This window comes from Bombina bombina, chromosome 8 (assembly GCF_027579735.1).
Source record: "Bombina bombina isolate aBomBom1 chromosome 8, aBomBom1.pri, whole genome shotgun sequence".
Lineage (NCBI taxonomy): Eukaryota > Metazoa > Chordata > Amphibia > Anura > Bombinatoridae > Bombina > Bombina bombina.
In genome coordinates this window covers 177,583,134-177,602,392 of record NC_069506.1, presented here as the reverse complement: position 1 = coordinate 177,602,392, position 19,259 = coordinate 177,583,134, and the positions used below count along the sequence as shown (strand labels likewise).

Genomic DNA, 19,259 nt, shown 5'->3' with positions numbered 1-19,259 from the left:
GATTGGCTGATAGAATCCTATCAGCCAATCGGAATTCGAGGGACGCCATCTTGGATGACGTCCCTTAAAGGAACCGTCATTCGTCGGGAGACGCCGAAAGAAGAGGATGGATCCGCGTCGGCTGCTTCAAGATTGACCCGCTCCGCACCGGATGGAAGAAGATAGAAGATGCCGCTTGGATGAAGATGTTTGCCGGTCCGGATGTCCTCTTCTTGCCGGATAGGAGGAAGACTTTGGAGCCTCTTCTGGACCTCTTCAGCACCGGATGCCAGGACGGATCGGTGATACCTGTTGAGGTGAAGACAAGGTAGGAAGATCTTCAGGGGCTTAGTGTTAGGTTTATTTAAGGGGGGTTTGGGTTAGATTAGGGGTATGTGGGTGGTGGGTTGTAATGTTGGGGGGGGGTATTGTATGTTTTTTTTTACAGGCAAAAGAGCTGATTTTCTTGGGGCATGCCCGCAAAGGGCCCTGTTCAGGGCTGGTAAGGTAAAAGAGCTTTTAACTTTATTAATTTAGAATAGGGTAGGACATTTTTTTATTTTGGGGGTCTTTGTTATTTTATTAGGGGGCCTAGAGTAGGTGTAATTAGTTTAAAATTGTTGTAATATTTTTCTGATGTTTGTAAATATTTTTTTATTTTTTGTAACTTAGTTCTTTTTTATTTTTTGTACTTTAGTTAGTTTATTTCATTGTAGTTATTTGTAGGAATTGTATTTAATTTATTTATTGATAGTGTAGTGTTAGGTTTTATTGTAGGTAATTGTAGGTATTTTATTTAATTAATTTATTGATAGTGTAGTGTTAGGTTTAATTATAACTTAGGTTAGGATTTATTTTACAGGTAATTTTGTTATTATTTTAACTAGGTAACTATTAAATAGTTCTTAACTATTTAATAGCTATTGTACCTGGTTAAAATAAATACAAAGTTGCCTGTAAAATAAATATTAATCCTAAAATAGCTAAAATATAATTATAATTTATATTGTAGCTATATTAGGATTTCTTTTACAGGTAAGTATTTAGCTTTAAATAGGAATAATTTATTTAATAAGAGATAATTAATTTCGTTAGATGTAAATTATATTTAAGTTAGGGGGGTGTTAGTGTTAGGGTTAGACTTAGCTTTAGGGGTTAATCCATTTATTATAGTAGCGGTGAGCTCCGGTCGGCAGATTAGGGGTTAATAATTGAAGTTAGGTGTCAGCGATGTTAGGGAGGGCAGATTAGGGGTTAATACTATTTATGATAGGGTTAGTGAGGCGGATTAGGGGTTAATAACTTTATTATAGTAGCGGTGCGGTCCGCTCGGCAGATTAGGGGTTAATAAGTGTAGGCAGGTGTCGGCGACGTTGAGGGCGGCAGATTAGGGGTTAATAAATATAATATAGGGGTCGGCGGTGTTAGGGGCAGCAGATTAGGGGTACATAGCTATAATGTAGGTGGCGGCGCTTTGCGGTCGGCAGATTAGGGGTTAATTATTGTAAGTAGCTGGCGGCGACGTTGTGGGGGGCAGGTTAGGGGTTAATAAATATAATGCAGGGGTCGGCGGGGTTAGGGGCAGCAGATTAGGGGTACATAGGGGATAATTTAGCTGGCAGCGCTTTGCGGTCGGCAGATTAGGGGTTAAAAAAAAAAACGAGTGGCGGCGATGTGGGGGGACCTCAGTTTAGGGGTACATAGGTAGTTTATGGGTGTTAGTGTACTTTAGGGTACAGTAGTTAAGAGCTTTATGAACCGGCGTTAGCCCAGAAAGCTCTTAACTCCTGCTTTTTTTCTGCGGCTGGAGTTTTGTCGTTAGAGCTCTAACGCTCACTTCAGAAACGACTCTAAATACCGGAGTTAGGAAGATCCCATTGAAAAGATAGGATACGTAATTTACGTAAGGGGATCTGCGGTATGGAAAAGTCGCGGCTGAAAAGTGAGCGTTAGACCCTATTTTCAGTGACTCCAAATACCGGCGGTAGCCTAAAACCAGCCTTAGGAGCCTCTAACGCTGGTTTTCACGGCTACCGCCAAACTCTAAATCTAGGCCTAAGTGAGCTAAAAGTGTTAGTAATTTTTTTTTATCAGCACAGTCCATTAAAATCTATGGGGAGAAGTTAATGCAGTTGCAATATCCGAAGTCCTGAAAATAGTCTGCAGGGGTTTTACTTTAACCTTGTAAATGCATGCTAACCCGTCTGTATATGAAGCATACTTTTAGGGAAGAAAAAAATTAGCACGCCACTTTACGCTGAGGGGGGGATTTATAAACCCGTCAATGCATCTGTTTCCGTGCAAGCCTTCAGGCTTTCCCGTAAACAGGAGTTAAGAAGCAGCGGTCTTAAGAACGCTGCTCTTTAACTAGTCCGCCACCTCTAAAGGCGGACAGCAATCAGCCTGACTAGATACGATCGGGTTGATTGACACCCCCTGCTAGTGGGCGATTGGCCACTAATGTGCAGGGTCGTTCAATGCACAATCATTTCACTAGAAATGCTTGTGCAATGATAAATGCTGACTGCGTATGCTGTCGGCATTTATCGATGTGCAGCGGGCATGATCGGCTACAGCGGATCATGTCCGCCTGCAGATTGTTAAATCGGCCCCTAGGTCTTCACTTGAGCTAACCTGTTAAGCACAAATTTCGTTTGCTCTCGAGTGCACCCATTTACTTTCAACTTGTAATATGCCCACCAGTTAGGAGGGTCACAATATTGCTTACCCCACGCTAACAATAATTAGTAATCTAGCCCAATGTAGGCATCACTTTTTTGTTATTATTTTCACAATGTAAAAAATGTCCCTTGTTCAATGAACAAGTATATGTTAATATCTTCTTAACAAAACAAAACAAGACAGTCCATACCTATCAAGGCGGGAAGTTACCACATCCAGAAGAGTTTTATCCTCTCTGAATCTGGATGTGTTGATCACTTGAGGAACGCTCAACCTCACTGCTTACTTATACTTTCTCTCATTAGCCAACTCCACGTCCATGTATCCAGTCACTGTAGAACTGCTCTGATAAGACTACACAGGAGCACTAGTATGTATTAAAGGGACATGAAACCCAACATTTTACTTTCATGATTCAGACAGAGCAATTCATTTAAGAAAAATCAAATTTACTTCTATTATAAAATTTGCTTTGTTCTCATGTTATTCTTTATAGAGGAGACATCTAGATAGTTACGTGTGCATGTCTGGAGCAGTACATGACAGGAAAAAGTGCTGCAATCTAGTGCTCTTACTAATGTATAACATTCTTGCAAAACCGCTGCCATATAGTGCTGCATGCTCCTGACCTTATCTTCCTGTCTTTCAACAAAGGATACCAAGAAAACAAAGAAAATTAGATACTTGATGAATGGGCCTCAATGGAAGAATAAAGTTATTCTGTCCAAAGAGTATTGGATCAGTTTGGTTTCAACAACATTGGTACTAGAAAAATATCACCATTATCTTACGTGTAAATTGGATGATTAGTTTCTCTATTAAGTTCATTTGGGAGGAATCTCTTAATTCTAGATAATATAAGGACACTGACTATGTTTATGTATACTGCCAAAGCTCTGTAACACTAAGCTACCCTGTTATATTTACTATAGATCTTCTGTACTATTAACATATTGAACTGAATTGCTTTGTTTTCCAATAAAAATAAAAATTGCCAAAGAGCCAAAGCCAAAAAACTTAGATAAAAAAACAAGTAAAAAAAATTAATTCTGAAACAGGAGAATAAGAGAGCCTGGAAGGAACATATCATGAAGTTGAGATAAGTGATGAAGAAAATTATGATTATCCTGACCAGAAAGCTAGGATAATCAGAATTTTATTTTAAGAAATGAGACATCATATGTTGCTAGTTTCAAGCAAAATGGATCATTGCAAAATATTAAAGCAGGCTGACTGATATCATAGCTCTTAGGTAATGCTAACGAAAAATAGAGTTAGAAGACCAATCAGCAGCATTAAGATTATCCTTTAAAGAGGCAGACTTAATGGAGACATTAGAAGCAACAGCTCCTCAAACAGAGTGACCTGAAAAATCAGAAGAAATACCTGCATCCTGCATGAAGAGCCCTGAAATGTAGAGGAGCAGGAACAAATTGCTTGGATAGAGAAAGACAAGAGGCCAATTATTCTGGCAACAGTTCTTATAGTGAAGAAATCTCTCTTCAACAAAGAGGAAATTTCTCTCTTGATATTTTTGATTTTGTCTTTTAGGAGACCTAGGGCTCCATGTCATAATGGTCGACTACAGCAAATCATCTCTGCTGGAAATCGCTATGGGCGAACAGCATATGCTGCCTGCTTTTATCATTGCACAAGCATTTCACCAGAAATGCTTGTACAATGGTGCCCCTACTCACTGGTGGTCAATCAGTCACTAGCAGGAGCTGTCAATCATCCCAATGGTAGCAAATCAGGATTATTTCAGTCCGTTACCTTGTAGGTGGTGGACAGGTTAAGAAGCAGTGGTCTTATGACTGCAACTTCTTAACTTTTGTTTCAGGTGATCCTGAAATGATGGGCCTCCAAAGCAGGAACTGCTTAATAAATGGAACCCTAAGAATAGAGTTGGAAGTGTCTATGATGAAGCCTTAAAAAATAAGAACGGGATTCCCTTCTGATTTTTCTTTAGGGTGAGCAACAAAAATTGTGATAAGTTCCTCAAATAATGGATGCCAGTACCTTAAAAAGAGGGAATAATAAAGAATAGTGCAGTTCAATCTTAACAAAATATCTGGTACAATAGTAGCTGCTGATTGGTTGCTGCACATAGAAGCCTCATGTGATTGGCTCACCCACGTGCATTGCTTTTTCTTCAAATAAGGATATCTAAAAAATGAAGCAAAATAAATAATAGAAGTAAATTGTAATGTTGTTTAAATTTGTATGTTCTATCTGAATCATGAAAGAAAGATTTTTGGTTTAGTGGCCCTTTAAGAGCTTTTATCAAGTTCTATTGTAAATCCGCAGTGATGTGATAGGCTCACACCAAGCACTTCCTCTAGGTAATATTCAGTAACAGGACACCTCAAATGGAAGAGAGAAAAAAATATAGTGCAATCCTGTTGGATACTTCACTTTAATCACCATCGTTTTGGTTTCCTTATGGTTGTTTGAACTTTAAAACAAGCTCAATCGTATAAGCTTGTTGTTGTGATTAGCCCTCAACCAGCTTAGAAATGTTTAAAATGATTAATTTAAAGATTCCATAGCTGGTTGTGGGAGGGGACACAAAATCTATGACAAGTCCTAAAATGATTTATCGAACCCAGTTATAAGAGACCAGTTTAGGAAAAAAAAAAAATAACTGTAAATGTTCCCCAACCTCATTTGGCGAAGAAAGAGGGAGAGGGGGAGGGAATTTCATTACCTGAAAGAGATCTTCCTCTATTCCTGGTTCTGGAACCACTTGAATTCTACGTCATCTGGATGGTAAGAAATTAAAATTTGACTAACTTCTGTACTGCTGATAAGGTTACAAGTATTGCTGGTATTGTTGTTGTTGGGGATTGGAGGAAGAGGCTTGGCAGGGAATATGTCCCCTGATTCTCTCATATTTGAAAAAGGCTATTGTTGGGATAAAGCAATTTTTTTAACTAAGGCTTTAGTTTTGAAAAGAGCTATAAAGGTATTCATATAAGAATTTAACTTCTTAATATATTTGTTGCGAAAAAGTAAGCCATTGGCATTATCATCCAAATTCTGTGAAAGCATAATCCTGAACCTTTGGATCCATGCGCTTAAAGATTAAGCATCTTTCTTCAGCCGCTAGAGTAGTATTAGCTTTTCTGAGTAAACATATTACTGTTTGGATCCATTTACAATTTCTAATGGATTAAGTGTGGTCTTATGTTAAACAGCTTGTTCTGCCAACTAAAACATTTTTGTGGCTGAAGCTGTAGTGTCCAGTAATTTGTCTTAACTGACTTTGAGGAACTGGTCAGTTCCTCTTTTAATATTTATGCAAGAAGAACTTATAAATTGAATCATGTTTTGGTCTATTTTTGGAGTTATAGTTGAGTTATCTGAGGACAAGGGCATTGTGCCCCGAGATTTGCTCTGACGTCCTTAGGAAGTGGGTTGCTTAAACAATAATCTACCTATTCTGCCACATTGGAGGAGAGCACTATTCAGAAGATTTTGGGTTTTATATATCATCAGGGTGAAAATAAGGATTGCCACAGGACTCTAGAAAATGGGTTGATCAATTTTAAGGGGTTTAGGGTTTTTTTTGCATCGTTTTTGCTTTTAAATACTCATCGGATAGAGAGCTGTCAGAGTCATCATACGAATAAGAAATGGTGAAACATTTTACCTTTTTATTTTTTTGCTTCATCCTCTGAGGGAGAATCTGGTGCATCTGTATAAGAAGAAAAGGGTAGGGAAGGGTCAATTTGAAGAGAGATGTTTGAAGGGTTAAGAGTAGTAGAGTCAAACTCCAGGTGTTCCTGAAGGTCACTGCAGGCTTACACTTGGGTGCTTGATTTGTGAAAGCTTACACCTTGTTTAGAGCTAAGGCTATGGGGCCCATTTATCAAGCTCTATAAGGAGCTTGTGGGCCCGTGTTTCTGGCGAGTCTTCAGACTCGCCAGAAACACAAGTTATGGAGCAGTGGTCTTAAGACCGCTGCTCCATAATCCTGTCCATCTGCTCTGATGAGGCGGACAGGAATCGCCGGAAATCAACCCGATCGTACTTGATTGACACCCCCTGCTGGCAGCCTATTGGCCGCGAGTCTGCAGGGGGCGGCATTGCACCAGCAGCTCACAAGAGCTGCTGGTGCAATGCTGAATACGGAGAGCATATTGCTCTCCGCATTCAGCGAGGTCTTGCGGACCTGATCCGCACTGTCGGATTAGGTCTGCAAGACCTTTGATAAATGGGCCCCAATGTCTTCTTACATTGGAGAAATGTCAGCTGAAGCTTTCAAATGCTTCCTTTTTAAGTACACTTTTTTGGCTATTCTGAATTAATTGCAGACATAAAATTTGTCATTGTATCATCCATCTTCGTCATACATTTGTTCATCATATTAGTAAAAATAAAATATGTCAGATAAAGTACAATGTAATAAAAATTATTTTATCCACTTTGTGTGAGGGAGAGGGAGCGTAGGAAGGACCGCTGAGGATAAACTGCAGGTGTGAGACAGTAGTCGGAGAAAAAGGGCCGGAAAACCAATAACAATGGGGGTGTGAAGGAAGAGTAGTGTCAAGCAATTTCGGAAGGCTGACCAACAGTGAGTAAGAAAAGAGCGAGCAAAGGAAGAAAACAAGTGAAAATGGGTGAACACAGAGGGAAAACAGAGTGAAAATTCTACCGCAGGAAAAAATGTAACTAGACCGAAAAGGAAAAAAATTAATTTGGAATAAGAAAGGTAGCGAACCAAGAGGAAAACGACACAGGAAAAAAAATCTGAATTGCACTTTCGGTAAAGGGAGTAAATGGGAAAAATTAAAGGAACGGCAAGTGCTGGGAATTAAACAAATGGTGAAAATCAGGAAAAGTAAAGATATAACAGAAAAGAGAAAATATATATTTCTGCAAACAGAGAGAAGGAAAATGGATTAAAGACTATATAGAGAAAACACAATAGGGGAAGTAAAAATGCAATGGAGAGGTAATTGCAATTATAGTGGCAAGAGCTTTCTGACATATCTCCTGGCTTTTCTGTTGATCTGTTTCACTATGTTCTGATATATACTATTGCTTTGTATTGCTGCAGTGTGGAGTAAAATACATTTTAAGCAAAATATGAAGTCTCCATTCTTGGAATAAAATTGGAAAATTGTTTAAAATGGTATGCTCTATCTGAATCATAAAATTAAAAAAATGTTTTTGATGTCCCTTTAAAATCAACTCCTAATGATACAATGTATAAAACATTGGAACTAATATCATTGGTGAACAACGCAGCCCATCGGATGCATTTCATGCCCCTTCTTTGATGCTTTCTCAAAAAATTTTCCCATACATGGATTCACATTATTTACAGACATCACTCTCCCCCCATGGGTGCTTGCTGCCAAACCTTAAGGAATAGTTGTTTATATCAATACTTGACATGACCATGAAATTAATTAAAGGTGTTGATTTGAATACATGCTAGTGCCCCTCGTGTAGCCTTTTAAGAGCAGTGTTACAGCGGCCAGATACGGATTCATGGATGTGGAGTCAGCTAATATGAGAAAGTTTGTTAATATGGTAAGAAATGTTATAGAAATATAGCTTTAAGGTTTTATATATTATTACGCACATATTATAATGATTGAAAATAAAAAAATATGTATACAAAGTAAGTGTTACTTATCTACCTCCCAAGTTTCATTGATCATGAACCTTGATTTATAATCAATGGAGCCTACTGAAGAAGCTGTCTTTTTATGATTACTCTCTTTTCGTCTGCTTTGCACTTTCCTCTTTTAATATTTAATTATACTTAATCAGTTATTAATATACAGCAATATTTTAAAACAGGTAGATTTTTGACAAGGCAAAGATCAAATTGCCAATACTGGGGGGGGGGGGTAGTTTCTCCTCTTGTGGCTCATGCATATACTCATCTTTATGGAGGCTTTTGTTCTGTACACTTGTTGGTGTTTTGGACAGACAGTCGTCCATCATATTCTGACATTTCAGCACTTTGATTTTAGTGTGACTATTTTTTTGGTAATGGTAATTTTGGTAATATCCTCTACCAGTCAGCTTGATGATTTTTGGAACTTATTAATTATGCATTTTTGGTCATTTAAAGGGACAGTCAACATCAGCATTTTTGTTGTTTAAAAAGATAGATGATCCCTTTATTACCCATTCCCCAGTTTTGCATAACCAACACAGTTATAATAATACACGTTTTACTTCTGTAGTTGCCTTGTATCGATGCCTCTGCAAACTGTCCCCTTATTTCAGTTCTTTTGACAGACTTGCATTTTAGCCAATCAGTGTTGACAGCTAGGTAACTTCACGTGCGTGAGCTCAATGTTATCTATATAGCACACATGAAGTAACGCCCTCTACTGCTGAAAAACTGTCAAAATGCATTCAGATTAGGGGCGGCCTTTAAGGTCTAAGAAATTAGCATATGAGCCTACCTAGGTTTAGCTTTCAACTAATAATACCAAGAGAACAAAGCAAATTTGGTGATAAAAGTAAATTGGAGAGTTGTTTAAAATGGCATTCCCTATTTGAATCATGAAAGTTTATTTTGGACTTGACTGTCCCTTTAATGAGTTATTCAATTCCTGTTTTTAGTACCCACTGACAGACCAGATGTTGAGGATTGGGTAAAAGCAGTTTGGTGTCCATGGTTACTGAGCAGCTGGCTGTTTCACATGTGTTCTAGTACTTTGAAAATCTTAGTAATTTGCAGGAATAAGATATTTTTAATTGAAGGCAAAAAGTAACCCAGAAGGAAAAAAATATTTTGGGCTGCAAAAATTGAAAGATTAGAATCCTTTTGATAGTACTTGTAAAATATTTTCTAGTACCCTTAAATCAGCAGCAGATGGCAGTGCTAACACATTTTGTAAATACAGTAATTTAGGGAAGTGAAATAAAAAACAAAATACAAGATACTGAAAAAGTGGCGTGTGCTAATTGCACAAATTAAAAGAGGAAGAGAAGACTTCTTAAGTCGTTTATGATATAAATATTCATAAAGAAGTTCACATATTGACGGCATGGATTCTATGACAGTCTGCCTTACATTTATTTGTGAGTATTGAAAACTTAACTATAACTTGATATAACACTGATATAAAATCAGGATGTAAAACATTATAATGATTACTATAAATATCAAAATATGCAAATAAGCTGATGAGGTTAGAACTTCTATTGTGTTAAATGGGATAGATGGAATAAAGAGAGAACTTTTTGCTGAAGAAATTCCTAGATCACAAGACAAACTAAAACACACACACACACTCATACACACACACATATTACACACACACATACTGTATATATATATATATATATATATATATATATATATACAGGGCCGTCTTTAACACAGGGCAAAAGGGGCAGCTGCCCAGGCCCCAGTCTCTGTTGAGGGGCCCAAGACTGCTGATGTGACATGGGGAACACACACATTCAATCATAATACTGTCACAGTCAAAAGTACTCTGCTTATATATATTTTTTTTAAAAACTGTGCCTCGGCATCCAGCCATTCCCACTGCATCAGAAAAGGTCCTGCTGGGGTTACCACTGTTACCAGGTAACTGCTCTGGTGGTGGGGATAGTTTCTGGGTAGGGCAGACTGTAGGCGCATGCAGCAGAAAGTTGGCGTGGCAGGCACATGAGGATTTGAGCATCTGTGCAGCTGCATACACTGCTCTCTTCAGTCTTGAGGCTGTATGACACATCTCACACTGTATCCATGCAGCCTTGGGCAGACAGCATCCAGTCTGCTGGTCCCCTTAGCCCTGCTCTTTCTGCTGTGGCCCTAAGATCAACTAACTGAAGTTTGTTAGGGGAACAGTGCTTTGTAGAAAGGTGTCAGTGGGAAGAACAAGTGAGTGCACACACGTCCCTCCCCATGCAGCATTGTCTAGTGCAGGGTGAGAGAGAACTTGTCCCTAGCAAAGAAGTGACATGTGCTGCTGTTGCTGATGTATAGTGTCATGCTGATACTTCATACATTAATTATATAAGGTTTATTTTTTATAGTTTTTGTTTTCTCTCTGGCTCAGATTTTACAGCTTCCCATAGCAGTTCTGCTGTTCCAGTCAGTAAACTTATATTTGTCTGCACCTCCATGCTTCCTCCTCAGTCTTTAACTTGCTTTGCTCCTGTTGGCTGCCCTAAATCTCTTTAACCAGCTAACCTCACACTAGAATCACATTCAAAAGAATATTAAATGAATCCACAGTGGAGGAATTTATATATATATTTATTTACTTATTAACACTGCTTAGGTCCAGTTTCACAAATTGCAATTTATTTCATTTTTTTAAATGATTAGCCCAGCAGTGGATGATCCACTGCTGGGCTAATAATTTTGAAAACAATTATAAAATAAATTGATTTAGTTGTTTTTTTGGGATGTTGGGGTGGAGAGCAAAATTGCATGGGGGGGGGGGGGGGGGGCAAGAACATTTTTGCCCAGGGTCCAGTCAATATGAAAGACGGCCCTGTATATATATATACTATATATATATATATATATATATATATATATATATATATATATATATATATATATATATATATATATATATACATATATATATATATTATATTATATATACATATTTATATATATATATATATATATACACACACACACATTATACACATACATTACACACACACACACATATATATATATATATATATATATACACATACACACACACATTATACACATGCATTACACACTTACACACACACACATATATATATATATATATATATATATATACACATACATTATACACATACATTACACACACACACACACACACACACACACATATATATATATATACACACACACACACCCACACATTATACACATACATTACACACTTACACACACACACACATATATATATGTGTTTTATTTAACTGAGTGATTTTTATTTAACTGAGCTCAATTTAATACTCAGGATATAAAGTACATATTTATTCATGTGAATTTAAGAAGAGGTTTCAGCCTGGTTTGTGTAGTTACTGAATAATTTTATTTTGCATTTAAAACAAAAAAGCAAAGGTTTGAGAACAAAAAACTTTAATGCAAAGAAAAAGACTTAAAATATTTCTTTAAAGCTTCTTATTTAAGAAACTAGTTATATTTAAACACCCACATGTCTAGACCTTTTTATAATTTGTCATGTTGAAATATGTGAGTCAATATGCTGAAGTTCTCCCTAAAGGTTTTAAAAGGGATAGAAAGGTCAAAGCTGAACTGTGCATTGGTGCATTTTAATTTTAAATAGAAGCATTTTTGCAGTATACCTCCATTAGCAAAAATGCTTCTAATAAAAGTCACTGCTATTTTTCAGTGGCATACACACATATTCTGTGAGGGCCTATGCACCAGTATTGTTGTGTATTGTGCCAGTGAAGACTTAGGGGTCGATTTAACAAGGGCCGAATGACCCCTGTTCCCCTTGTTTCCGCGCAAGCCTTCAGGCTCGATGGAAACAGGAGTTAAGAAGCAGCGGTCTTAAGACCCCTGCTCCTTAACTCGTAAGCCACCTCTGAGGCGGTGTACATAAATCCACCCAATCGCATATGATCGGGCTGATTGACACCCCTTGCTAGCTTGTTTGGCTGATCGGATCAGCCAATCGGATTGAACTTGAATCTGATTGGCTGATTCCATCAGCCAATCAGAATTTTCCTACCTTAATTCCGATTGGCTGATAGAATCCTATCAGCCAATCGGAATTCGAGGGACGCCATCTTGGATGACGTCCTTTAAAGGAACCGTCATTCATCGGGAAGTCGTCGGTCAGAATGGATGTTCCGCGTCGGCGGGATGAAGATGGATCCGGAAGAAAGAAGATTGAAGATGCCGCTTGGTAGAAGACTTCAGCCGGATGATGGATCTCTTTAGCGCCCGCTTGGATCAAGACTTCAGCCCGATGATGGATCTCTTCAGCGCCCGCTTGGATCAAGACTTCAGCCCGATGATGGACCTCTTCAGTGCCCGCTTGGATCAAGACTTCAGCCCGATGATGGACCTCTTCAGCCCCCGCTTGGGCTTGGATGAAGACTTCGGAGCCTCTTGTGGACGGATCGGTGATACCCGGCATGGTGAAGATAAGGTAGGGAGATCTTCAGGGGCTTAGTGTTAGGTTTATTTAAGGGGGGTTTGGGTTAGATTAGGGGTATGTGGGTGGTGGGTTGTAATGTTGGGGGGGTATTGTATGTTTTTTTTTAAAGGCAAAAGAGCAGAATTATTTGGGGCATGCCCCGCAAAAGGCCCTTTTAAGGGCTGGTAAGGTAAAAGAGCTTTTCTATTTGTATTTTAGAATAGGGTAGGGCATTTTTTTATTTTGGGGGGCTTTGTTATTTTATTAGGGGGCTTAGAGTAGGTCTAATTAGCTTAAAATTGTTGTAATATTTTTATAATGTTTGTAAACTATTTTTTTATTTTTTGTAACTTAGTTCTTTTTTTATTTTTTGTACTTTAGTTAGTTTATTTAATTGCATTTATTTGTAGGTATTTGTATGTAATTAATTTATTGATAGTGTAGTGTTTGGTTTAATTGTAGTTAATTGTAGGTATTTTATTTAATTAATTTATTGCTAGTGTAGTGTTAGGTTTAATTGTAACTTAGGTTAGGATTTATTTTACAGGTAATTTTGTAATTATTTTAACTAGGTAGCTATTAAATAGTTAATAACTATTTAATAGCTATTGTACCTAGTTAAAATAAATACAAAGTTGCCTGTAAAATAAATATTAATCCTAAAATAGCTACAATATAATTATAATTTATATTGTAGCTATATTAGGGTTTATTTTACAGGTAAGTATTTAGCTTTAAATAGGAATAATTTATTTAATAATAAATAATTTATTTCGTTAGATAAAAATTATATTTATCTTAGGGGGGTGTTAGTGTTAGGGTTAGACTTAGCTTTAGGGGTTAATCCATTTATTAGAGTAGCGGCGAGGTCCGGTCGGCAGATTAGGGGTTAATAATTGAAGTTAGGTGTCGGCGATGTTAGGGAGGGCAGATTAGGGGTTAATACTATTTATTATAGGGTTTTTGAGGCGGGAGTGAGGCGGATTAGGGGTTAATAACTTTATTATAGTAGCGGTGAGGTCCGGTCGGCAGATTAGGGGTTAATAATTGTAGGTAGGTGGCGGCGACGTTGGGGGGGGCAGATTAGGGGTTAATAAATATAATATAGTGGTTGGCGGTGTTAGGGGCAGCAGATTAGGGGTACATAGGGATAACGTAGGTTGCGGCGGTGTGTGGTCGGCAGATTAGGGGTTAAAAAAAATTATTAGAGTGGCGGCGATGTGGGGGGACCTCGGTTTAGGGGTGCATAGGTAGTTTATGGGTGTTAGTGTACTTTAGAGCACAGTAGTTAAGAGCTTTATGAACCGGCGTTAGCCCATAAAGCTCTTAACTCCTGGCTTTTCTCTGCGGCTGGAGTTTTGTCATTAGAGTTCTAACTCTCGCTCCAGCCAAGACTCTAAATACCAGCGTTAGAAAGATCCCATTGAAAAGATAGGATACGCAAATGGCGTAGGGGGATCTGCGGTATGAAAAAGTCGCGGCTGGAAAGTGAGCGTTAAACCCTTACTTACAAGACTCTAAATACCAGCGGTAGCCCAAAACCAGCGTTAGTAGCCCCTAACGCTGGTTTTGACGGCTAACGCAAAACTCTAAATCTAGGCGATTATTATAACAGGGACTGTAATGTCAGAATTACACTTTCATGATTCAGATAGAGCGTGTTAAACAACGTTCTAGTCTACCTTTATTATCCAATTTGCTTTGTTATTTTGGTATCCTTTTTGAGAATCTTACCTAGGTAAGCTCAGAAGCAGCAGTGCACTACTGGAAGCTAGCTGCTAATTGGTGGCTGCATATAGATGCCTCTAGTCATTGGCTCACCAAATATGTTAAGATAGCTCCCAGTAATGCAGTGCTGCTCCTTCAACAAAGAAAACCAAAAGAATGAGGCAGAAGTAAATTGGAAAATGTTATTCTCTATCTGAATCATTAGAGAAAAGCCTTATTCCATGTATCACTGAAAGGGGACACCATTACTCATATCAATTTAGAAAGCTTGGGTTTTGTATTCAGTAATTTAGAGAAAAAAAGGATTGATCTTTGATTAGATGTATTGTTTCTGGATTGATATATTCTGTAGAATAGAATTAATGACACATTAACATCTGTTAGACTATAAAAAAAAACAGTTTACAGCCATTTATTCTTTCAAAAGGCAGCTAGATGATAAATTAAGTTGATTTAGATATGTCATCATAATAGGCACATAAATATCATAGGGGTGATAAATATTATAAACTAGGAATTGTATATTCTTGGAGGTTGGGAGGCACCCTTAGAAGGGGATATAGGCCCATGGCAAATCCCCAGTTGTAAATAAAGGGATCCTTTATTTGTACTGAGTGAGACTCCACCATAGGGAAACAATGGGATAAACCAATAGTAGGTCAAGAGGACAAAATCAACAAAATTATTTTCTTTCACCTAATAAATCCTCTACCGACACTGCAAGACATGAGGGTATGGAATAGAGATTGCAATTTCAGTAAACCTCATAGGAGAGATTGGAGTGGTCTGATGTAGGGTATAGGAGGATAGGAGTCTGCTGAATGAAATGACAGGCAGATTTAGGTAAACAGTTTAGCAATAATACTTGCTGTAAGATGACAATATGTCAAATGGTAGAGTAATGCTGGAATAATTCTTCTGATGATAGGTAAGGTAGGATTGAAAGTACTCCTCTTAAAGATATATTACAAAAATTCACATAACTGACAGATTCACACAGCAGAGCTATATTTTCAGGAATATGCTCAATGAATGAGAAAAAGGGAGAAAAGCTTGATTCAACTAGCTATATAAAATAAAGTATTTCTGTTATCCAACAACTCTAATTTAACTGGCAGATTTGTCACAGGAGTTTTATGTTCCCAGCTTGGTACTTTGGTTTCCCCCTTAAAAAGGTCATTAGCTCTATATCAAATATTAACAAAATACACTTTATAGAAAGATGATTTTTTAAATAATTATGGGCCAGATTACAAGTGGAGTGCTATTTAACGCTCTGGCATAAAGGGGCACTGAACCCAATTTTTTTTTTCTTTCGTGATTCAGACAGAGCATGCAATTTTAAGCAACTTTCTAATTTACTCCTATTACCAATTTTTCTTCATTCTCTTTCTATCTTTATTTGAAAAAGAAGGCATCTAAGCTTTTTTTGGTTCAGGACTCTGGATAGCACTTTTTTATTGGTGGATGAATTTATCCACCAATCAACAAGAACAACCCAGGTTGTTCACCAAAAATGGGCCGGCATATAAACTTACATTCTTGCATTTTAAATAAAGATACCAAGAGAATAAAGAAAATTTGATAATAGGAGTACATTAGAAAGTTGCTTAAAACGTCATGCTCTATCTGAATCACAAAAGAAAAAATTTGGGTTCAGTGTCCCTTTAAGCATAAACTTTGCTAGAAATAAGCGTGTCAGGTTGCGCTTATTTACAAGTTAAAAGTAAACTGTTTTTACTTGCCCGCTAACCCAACACGCATAGAAAGCTGAACTTAGAATATCGTGCACACAATAACCTATTCCCCCATAAAAGTCAATGCAGCAAAAAATGTTGGGGAAAAAAACAGCCTACTCGCTAGTAAACAAAATTGCATATTCTCAAGTGCGCTAAACCAACATGGAAATATTAATATTTCACATTCCAATGTTCTTCAAATAGCAGAATATGTTCTTTTTATTCAGAAAAAAAACTGATTTCTACCTATATCTGATGGTATTTTGGTAATATATATATATATACACGTCGCTTTTTTATGGTTGTTGTACCTCAATAAAAGAATTTTTCACCTCTAAGAAGCAAGACTGTGCTGTGGTGTTGTTACACTTTGTATATATGGACTGTATCTTTTGGAGTGTGGCTGATACTCCATAGTGACGGGCACACAGGCTGGAAGCCAATATTGAAATTTATGGTGCTGGGCTCTAACTATCTATCTTTTATTCATGGAATCAGCTGAGCTACGAGCACCTGAAGCGAGTGAAAATACTATGGAGGGTAAACAACCATCTATGTTCTCTTATTTGGACATTGATGCTGCACGCATCACTTCTTTAGCCCTTGGATCACGGAATTTTTTAAGGGATACTGCTGAAGTTGATATCAAGAAAGAGTATGAAAAAACAAAAAGAAAATTGATATCCCTGGAACTGCATTCAGTCACACTTGCAGAATACTATCACATTAAAAGGATCCCTAGGGGCTTAAGGGTGAAGTTAAGACCTACCATCCTGTCTAATAACGAAATCTACAAAAATAAGTTTGAAAGTATATTGAACAAATGTTCATTTGACCTGATTGTCCTGACGGTGGAGTGTCTGCAAATTGAAATCGAAAAACAGAAAAAAGCTGTACAAGACAGAGAACGAGCTATGGAAACCAAGTTTACCTTGGAGATGTTAAAGACCACCAAAGACGAAATCGATGCCCTATTATCACAATACCGCTTGGAGCTTGAAGAGAGAAAAAGGGTCAAGTTCGTGAGAGACGAGCTGGATTACGCTAACCATCGAGTTTACCACTGGTCACATGACAATGCGTCTAGGTCACGTGAGGGCCCACGCTGGAGGAGAACGCAGAGAGTAACAACGGATCAAGATCAGGACAAGGCTGAAAGCACATCATCCGGGGAGAGTTTTTTAGACTCCGTTTCGGAAGGAGACACCGGAGGGGAGGGCGGAAGCACCGCCGATCAAAGAGAGCCCAGGATGTATACCCGCAGTGCATGGAACCAACAGCGGCAATTATACAGGCCGCACAGACAACAGAGAGGAGAGAGACATCGACAGGGCATGAGAAGATAACAACACAGGTAAATGAACTGCCTAAAACTAACTCCCCTGTGTCTGAAGAAGAAAACCTTGTCATTAATATCTCCAGATATAAGCTATCAGATAACGAACTTAGTCTCTTGATGAAAGGACTGTCTTTTTGCCCTGTTAAAGATCATGACGATTTTGAGATAGATAAAGATCTCTGTAAATTTTTCAGGACATTAAGGTTAAAGGCATTATATGGTGGGAGTAATATGGCTAATTTGTGTGATCAAAATGCAATAAATGAAGTAATGCAGAATGATTGTTTTAATCTAAAAACTTTGAATTTATACAAAAAGTCCTCATTTATACCTCCTACAAGTAACTCTGGTATTGAAACCTTTGTCAAGTTTGTCCAACAGGATGTTGCTAGTTTGGTAAAGAAAGCAAAACTGCAGCCATATACTAAACAACAACATTTAACTAAAGGGGAATGGGAGGCTATATCTACCCTAAAAAGTAATAAAAATATCACAATAAAAAACGCAGATAAGGGCGGATCTATTGTGATATTAGATACTGATTATTACACCCAGGAAATTCTACAACAATTATCAGATGGGGGAGTTTATGAAATATTAGATCAAAACCCCCCTTACAGAGAAACAAAGTGAACTTAAAGGAATCTTAGATAGAGCCTTGGGACGCAATATTATCTCTAAAGAGATTTATGAATTTTTGTTTAACAAATTTCCAATAACACCAGTTTTCTATACATTGCCCAAGGTGCATAAAAACCTCACACATCCACCTGGATGCCCTATTGTGGCTTGTACTGATTCTGTGTTTTCTAATACTTCAATTTTTTTAGATAAGATCCTCTTTCCTTCAGTTAAACAACAAAAATCATTTGTTAAAGATACAAATGATTTTTTAACAAAACTTGCAGGAGTTGAAATAGAAGATACATGTTTAATCTTTACACTTGATGTAGTAAATCTCTATACTTCAATTCCACATGAGGCTGGTTTAACTACTGTTAAAAGTTTCTTAAGTGAAAGTAAACTATATAATCCATCTCAGATTGATTTTGTTGATGACATCCTAAGATTGATATTGTACTGTAATTATTTCCTTTTTCAGGACACATATTATATGCAAAAAACGGGGGACAGCAATGGGCTCCAATGTAGCCCCCTCATATGCCAATTTGTTTATGAGTGGCTTTGAGAACAAATTTGTCTACAATAGTCAGCCATTCATCAGTAGCTGTAAGCTCTGGCTAAGGTATATAGATGATATTTTTGGCATATGGGGGGGCTCATTGGAGTCCTTACTTCAGTTTGTTGAGGACATTAATGCCTCTATGGTGGGCATTAGGTTTACACTCACATATTCTCATCAAAAAGTTAACTTTCTTGACACTACTGTCTATAAGCAAGGTACAAAGCTGAGTACTGATCTCTACACTAAACAAACAGACAGGAATACATTACTAAGATATGAAAGTTTTCACCCAGAAACTGTATTTAAATCTATACCCAGGAGCCAGCTATTGCGTACAAAGAGAATAGTTCAAGAACAAGAGATATTGCCAGAAAGATTGAAATCTATGGGCAATAAGTTTATCCAAAGAGGATATCCAGAAGAGATAGTGGCTAGGAGTATTCAAGAGTTAGATAAAACACAAATAAAACAAACTAAAAAACATCCTAAAAATAGCA

At 37.5% G+C, this 19,259-nt stretch overlaps 1 protein-coding gene across 1 annotated transcript in view; it reads left to right on the top strand.

Moving 5' to 3' along the window:
• Window positions 1-9,610: 9,610 nt before the first annotated feature.
• The window catches only part of LOC128638649 (uncharacterized), a 426,945-nt gene continuing 417,296 nt past the window's right edge, over window positions 9,611-19,259 (top strand). Inside the window, exon 1 of the mRNA XM_053690744.1 lies at window positions 9,611-9,714. Coding sequence (XP_053546719.1) covers window positions 9,681-9,714 — 34 coding nt within the window. The 5' untranslated portion in view covers window positions 9,611-9,680. The remainder of the gene's footprint in view (window positions 9,715-19,259) is intronic.